Source organism: Dermacentor silvarum, chromosome 6 (genome assembly GCF_013339745.2).
Source record: "Dermacentor silvarum isolate Dsil-2018 chromosome 6, BIME_Dsil_1.4, whole genome shotgun sequence".
In the NCBI taxonomy this organism is placed as follows: Eukaryota; Metazoa; Arthropoda; class Arachnida; order Ixodida; family Ixodidae; genus Dermacentor; species Dermacentor silvarum.
The window spans coordinates 8,871,908-8,878,923 of record NC_051159.1 but is presented as its reverse complement, the minus strand read 5'-3'; the positions used below and the strand labels follow the sequence as shown (position 1 = coordinate 8,878,923).

At 48.5% G+C, this 7,016-nt stretch overlaps 1 protein-coding gene across 1 annotated transcript; it reads right to left on the bottom strand.

The window, feature by feature from the left end:
• Positions 1-1,579: 1,579 nt before the first annotated feature.
• Positions 1,580-3,632, bottom strand: LOC125946139 (uncharacterized). The gene is made up of 3 exons (XM_049668636.1): positions 3,317-3,632; positions 2,389-2,439; positions 1,580-2,007 (listed from the first exon to the last, which is right to left on the bottom strand). Exons 1-3 carry the CDS (start codon positions 3,408-3,410, stop codon positions 1,580-1,582), a joined length of 573 nt encoding a protein of 190 aa, XP_049524593.1. The 5' UTR covers positions 3,411-3,632.
• Positions 3,633-7,016: the final 3,384 nt, after the last annotated feature.

Here is a 7,016-nt window from a genome sequence, read left to right as displayed (position 1 = left end):
GTACTACTTATCTATTGTAGTAACTTTTCTATAGTGCACTATACGTCTACTTGTCTATGTGGCTGTAGACGTAGACGTTATCAACAGGATCAGCCGGCCGTGAGTGGTGGATGACAAGACTAGTATAAAGAATAACGCATCGCTACAAAATATCGGCCATGGTGTGATCAGGCAAGGCGACGCTACAAAAGATGTGCGATAACGTCTGCGTGGTCTTCGCTGGGTTCGCCTGCCAGAAAGTAGCCCCGTTTACATGAATGCGACAGTAGCGCATCGCATCGACATTGCGCCTCGACTGAAGACGATGCGCGAGCGTTTACATGCATGCGCATCTAGGCGACCGCGATGGTGGTGACATGCGGTGTCGCATTTTAGAAGTAACGTGCTAGCGCTTCCGGAACTTCGTGTTTCCGGTGTCGATGTCCTCCGTCCGTGCGTATGCCATGCCACATAGGAGGTTATGGCCGTGCGTGCACGTGTGGGCTAAGTGCAAACGACAGTAATGCTTCTAAACGCTACAGCCCGTTTGTGTGTCATGCTGCTTCTGACAACATGGACGAACATGCATGTACTTCTTATTGCTGTAGCGTTTTTGCGCTATCAAGAGCGTCGGCGCCGTATACAGACTATTTGCGCCCATGCGGTCTTGCAAGCAACCGGCGCCGTTTCGAGTGGGACGATAAACGAATGGACAGTCATGCACGGTAAGTACAACTAGAGCCGCTTAATTAATGCGCCCTTTTAGTTCGAGTATTAGTTTATGCATCGCGATAACTACTGAGCTCATCTACTAGCGCTTTGGTTGAGCCTTAGCTTGTGCTTACAGGCTGCTGTATATAGCTCAGTGGCTATTGCATTGTGCTCCAAGGCTCGAGGATTCGATACTGGCCGCGGCGGCCGCGTTTAGATTGGGGCAAAATGTAAAAACGCTCGTATATTTAGATGTAGGTGCACAATAAAGAACCCCAAGTGACCAAATTATTCTGGGGCCCCACACTACTACGCGCCTCATAATCAGATCGTGATTTTGGCACGCAAAATTTAGGAACATATATTTTTTTACCGGGAATTTACATGTGGTTTTTTGTTGCCAAGCGTGTAATATTACCGTGCTTTCGAGTCGTCACATATTTTAATTTCAATATTGCATTCACGCCAGCGTTATCACCAAATTACACGGACCATTTTTCTAATTTTCAGGGTTTTTTTGTCAACGGAACGCATCCCACGAAGACTATGGGCAAAGACAGGCTCTGATGATTGGTGGAGGGATAATTTGGCGCAGGAGTTTCCACTGCGCTCAGCTTCCTGGTGAACTTGACATATTGTCATCACGGCTGAGTGAGAAAACGTTTTCCACCTGCAATCAGCACACTTTTATCCAATGTAGTTAATTGCATGCATGTGCAAGGGAACAAGTCATATTTTCTTGCTAGTGTACGTAAGTGGCAGACAAAGTCTGACATGCAAGACTTGTGCATGCACTACTGTGTAAACACACTATCAAGAATCACCACATGAACACGGCTTGTCATATTCAGTGAAATAAAATGACTTTATTTTGCCCAATTAAATCTTGTCATTCCTTGGTGCTGCTTGAAGTTCCTGCCACTCTATTTGGTGGCACTGCACTCTGGGTAACAGGTTCTGCAGTGGTGAATATTGGCCACGTAAACTGAAACAGCCTGCTCTGCTGGCTGTCTTGCTGTAGAGCCTGGCTGTATATCTGCAGAGGCTGAGGGTAAGCTTGCAGTGGTTGGCTCAGCAGCTGCGCCATCATTGCTTGTCTGCCCTGCAAAAACGATGTGCTTATAGTGCTCATTATATCTCCGAGCTTTTTTTGCTCATCTTCTAAAAGCTGCCTCTGCTGTTCAAATATCAGCTCTGTATGTTTCTGTAGCGTCTCTGCAGTTCTGTTTTGCTGTTCTGCTAAGATCTCAGCGAGCTCCGAATTCCTCGTCCGTCGTGGCCTCTTTGCCCGTGGCACAGGAGTGTTGCTTCCGCTTGCTGCATACAGTGAAAAATAAAAAAGAAGTAATGAGCTGAGCATCACCAGACAAGCAGGGCACACTAATAAGCACGCCTTGCGTATTTGCATAGTAGTAAGCGGGAGAAAGGATATAATTTTCCAAATTAAAAATACCTATAAAGTGTAAGTTCTCTTACTCGTGGGAATGTTCTTAATTTTGACAACACAAACCTCTGCTAAAAACTTCACTCTTTAATTGCCTTCATATGCATATCAGGGCAATTATTGCAGATAAGTTAAAACAATTTCGAGCCCTTCAAATATTCGCAATATGTCTGGAAGCAAGGAAGAAAAACATGCGCGAAATGTTACTGATAGTACACAAAGTGAGGAAAATCAGAAAGCAAACTGTGACATACAGGATCCCGGGGTACTTTCATTCGCCTGTAGCTCCTCGTCCTCGCTTAAATCTGTCAACAAAGAAAACAGTAAGAGTTGTCATGACTGTGCTGACATGGTTCATTCGAAAACAATATCAATGACTTTCAAAGCAGATGTATCAGTAAGGTCTTGATGAGGGCTAGTTGGTCCATGATTTAGAAATGAGCTTTGAACAGCGCGATTAAAACAAGGACAAGGAGAAACAAATACCACCAACAAGCGCTGACTGCCAACTGCAAGTTTATAAACTTCCAGTTGGCAGTCAGCGCTTGTTTGTCGTATTTTTTTCTTCGCACTTCGCACCTCAGTTCTAAATCAAAGCAGGTATGACAGAGTGACACACACACAAGCCCTTTCCTGCTTCACTGTGCTGTTTATCACATTTCATGAGCGAGTAGCTTGCCAAAAACCTTAACCAAACGTGCCAAAATAAATCTAACAAGCATACTGCCTTTTGACATATCTTGAATAAGTCATTGGTGTTGCATTAACTACAGTTGATTAATAAAGACCGCAAATTTCAAAAATAAATTTTTGGAAACGATTTGTTTCGGCATCTGCAATTACTGATATACACTGTATGAATACAGTTTAGCTAAAAACACATTCTAAGTGTCTGAAAAAAATATTTTTCTGCCAGCGCCTACGGCGACAAAAGAGCTCAAGTTCAAACACAATGGAGTTCACAGAGCCGCCCCAGGTGGTCGAAATTTTCCCGAGTTCCCCACTACGGCGTGCCTCATAATCAAATCGTACTTTTGGCACGTTAAAACCCATTATTTAATTTTAATTAGTTCACAGAGCCATCTCTCGTCTTTCCAGCTGATGAGCATCGGCATCTTGTGTGACCTAAGTGTTTCTCGAAGCACTTTTTCTTTGCAACAATAGAGCGTTCGATCTTCCTACCTGTCCGACTGTCGTCACCTTCGGTGTCCACATGGCTGTCAATGCCGTATGCCTGAGCTTCTGTCATCGGGCGGTGAGACAGAATGGCACTCATCTCGGCGTACCAGAGCCAGCTCGACGGTGCCGCGCCACTGCGGTTTTGCTCCACTCTTTCCTGCCATGTGAAAGCATTCTTGAAACTCGCAAGCTAGAAAACATTATCGGACGCAGAAAACAAATAACACGACACCTTACCTTGTTATATCGCCCCTTCAAGTTATTCCAGTGTGTTCGGAGCTGCTGTCACGTCCAGTGAAAACCCAAAATGGCCATTTCAGCCTGAATTTTCTGGAAGTATACTTGATTCCGTTGCCTTCTAAGGTCCAATAGCTCCCCAATATTCATCTCGCTAATGATAGCGAGAAACGTTCGCGTTTGTTCACGTGAAAAAAACCACACGAGCCGCGGTCTCGTTCGCATTCACCGCCGCCATGTTAGCAAGTGTGAGGAGGCCGAGGAAGCAGAGGCCCGCAGTTGCAGCGGCGCGGCAGTCCCGCAGCGAATGCTATCCCATAATCCTCGATGCGATGCGCTCCCGTTTACATGCGTTTTGCGGATGCGCATTTGCCGTCTCAAACCACCTCCGTCTAGCGCATTAATGCGATTCGCTTTCTTATCGCATTGGCGCCGTTTACATGAATGCGATGCGCTAGAAAGGCGATACGATGCGCCACTTGTCGCATTCATGTAAACGCGGCTAGTGTCTGTCTGCTTGGCTGCTGCTTGGTAAGAAGGCCTTCATTACGTTCTTTTAAATACGAATGCATTTCTTAGTCGGGGCATGTCAGGCGTCTGTCGGTGTCCGCGCGCCGGCAGGTGTTCTCTCCGCTCTCACTCCCTCTCCCATAGCAACAGCTGCGGGCGCGCGCGCTTATCCTCGCCCCTAGCAACCGCAGCCAGTGATGTGGGAGGACTAGCGGAGAGTGAGTGGAGAGGAGGAGCGCGCTCTGGCGTGTGAGGGCGCTCGCATCGCGGGAACTCGGCGGAGCTCCCGCGTGTGTGGAGAGAGTGTAGGAGAGGGTAGGTGCAATGCTTCGCCGCTCCTTCTCTCGCCGTTCGCTCTCTCTCCTTCCTGCGCCCCACTGTCCCGTTCGCTCGTTCGCACGTATATATAAACGGAGTGAAGCGCGCGCCTCACCCTCGACCGTTCGCTGGCTGGGCGCCTCTCAAGGCGATGGCAGAAGTCGGTGAAGGCGAATGTCTAACGGGAACGGTACCCCTAGCAAGAAGTGTAATACAATCCAACCCGAGCATTACACCTCTCGCTGGAGGTGACGTCACTGCAGTAGCTTCAACGTCATCGTCAACCGGAGGAGAAGAAGCGGAAGACAAGGCTGTAGCGAAGCGAAGAGCGCGTGATGCCGAACGCAAGCGAGCGAAGCGAGCTGCCGATACCGAACTCCGTGCTCGGGAAGCCGCTGCGAAACGCCAACGCTGAACCGAATATCCGGAAATGTGTGCTCGACACGCCGCTGTGAGACGTCAACGGCGAGCCGAGAACGCTGAAGTTCGTGTTCGAGACGCGGCGGAGAAACGTCAACGGCGAGCCGCCGATCCTCGAGTGAAGCGGCGCGAGGCCGAGTCCAAGCGGCAACGACGACAGGCTGATCCCGCTGCCGCCCGCGCTCTCGATCGCGTCACGCAAGCGGCGCGATCCCGTTCTGCTTAAGTGATACTGCTTAAGTCGTGTAACGTGCACGATGTCACTGAACTGGGAAGCACATGGGGCGTCGGGGGCGATCTCGTAGGTGACGGAAGTCACGGCACGAAACACCCGGTATTGGCCAGTGTAGCGAGACAGCAGTTTTTCAGACAGTCTCGCCGTTCGCTCTCTCTCCTCCCTGCGCCCCACTCTCCCGTTCGCTCGCTCGCACGTATATTGACCCTTTTCGCGGAGCAGTTTGTTTTAGACAAACGAGATGGCACTCACGGCGGCGCGCCATACCTCTCCTCAGCGCCCGCGCTCGAATACGAAACCATTACCGCTTCTGCCTTGCTTCTGTGCGATCAGCTGTCGGAAATGCGACTGAGTTTTCGCTAACACATGTTAGATTGAATCACGTGGATTGAAGATGTGTGCAGTACTTGGCTGCAAAAATAGTGACTGGCATGTTAAGGAATAGAATGAATCTGTGTGGCCAAGTTCACGGACCGCTGCTGCAACTGTCCGAACGTGTTACCGGCACTTCGTGATGTGCGGATTTCCTCGAGGATACAGAAATTGGCTCATCCGCCAGCCTTGTATCGCTAACCTTCAAAAAAAGGGCTTCATCCCCAGAACGTCGGCAAGAGTGAGTACCACTCGTTAAACAATGACAAAGGGAGTAACGCCGCTTCCTGTCATAGTAAGTTTCGCGCACGTTGTCTATACACATCTGTCCCAAATGGCAGGAAAACTTACGCCCACTCTATCGCCGCCGTATCAAGAATAAGTGAACGGGCGCACACTTGAATATATGCGCACTGTATACGCACAATAAATGACGGACTACACCTATGGCGCACGAATGGTCGAAGCTGAGTGTTTCGTGACGGTCCACAAGAGTAAGCGATTTACTAGCTGTAATATATATTTGCTACAAGGGATTACAATGTACAAAACAGCTACGCTTCAACCCTTGTGCGCAGCAAGTACAAATCTATCGGAACTGAGCACACCCGCGATCGATTGAGCAGAACATAATCAGATAGTGGCCGCACCGAGGAACTTCACTGAGTCGGAAACTGACAAGCCACTGCTTCAAAATATTTGCCGAATAGAGAACAAAGAGCAAAACACACTATTCCTGACTGAATTCATAATTGGAAAGCTTGAACAGCTTGGAATACATTTTAGCCCCGCTTTTAGAACAAGCACCATATATACGCTGCTTGCGCCGTTTCGACATAGCTTAATCAGCTCCAGAAGCGCTTTTGCATGTTCTCTGAAGCTATGATCAAAGCTTCGTGTCATCCACCTAGTCACAGTCTACGATACCTCCGAAAACAGAGGTTTTCTAAGCCGCGCCGGCGTCATACACTTCCACTGTAAACAAGGAGGCAACGAAGGCAGTTGAGGCAAGCAATGGACGCGTCACCACGTGATCAAATATGGCACGCCCACGGTATCGCCGCGAAAAGGGTCAATATAAATGGAGTGAAGCGCGCGCCTCACTCTCGACCGTTCGCTGGCTGGTGTATGTACAAATCCTCGTCTCGTCATTAATTTACGCCATTAAAATTACTACGCCGTGTACTCTCGGCGCAAGAAATGCATTCGCATTTCCTCACGATTCCCTTCGGGGAGGTGGGGGCAATTTTTTTTCCCTTCATTGCCTTGCAAATTTCTTATGTATTTGTCACTTCGGCCGTAAGTTAACATTTGTCGCATTGTGCTGTTCGGCGCAGAGAGTTTTTTGTGTTCTTCACTTCGCGCATGATGTTCGTGCATTGCTTCACATTATGTAGGAAACAGCAATTTAGAATGCTGCGCAGCACGTTTGCGAGAAAATCGTTTCTTGGCGCGAGAAAGTGAGTCGGCACACGCCGGTATACGTAGTGTGAATTCAATGCACGTGTGTGCAGTTGTGTGAAAGAATGCAAACGTTATGCTTAGGATCGTTATTCGTGGCGTGCGCAGATTGCTTGAAGCCTTTGTTACGAGCGTAATTAGAGAGAACTT

Coding starts and splice junctions, on each gene's coding strand:
- LOC125946139 (XM_049668636.1), bottom strand. CDS start 3,410: ATGAGTGCCATTCTGTCTCACCGCCCGATGACAGAAGCTCAGGCATAC. Junction 2,440..3,316: donor AGGTGACGACAGTCGGACAG/GTAGGAAGATCG, acceptor CTTTGTTGACAG/ATTTAAGCGAGGACGAGGAG. Junction 2,008..2,388: donor TGAAAGTACCCCGGGATCCT/GTATGTCACAGT, acceptor CACTGTATGCAG/CAAGCGGAAGCAACACTCCT.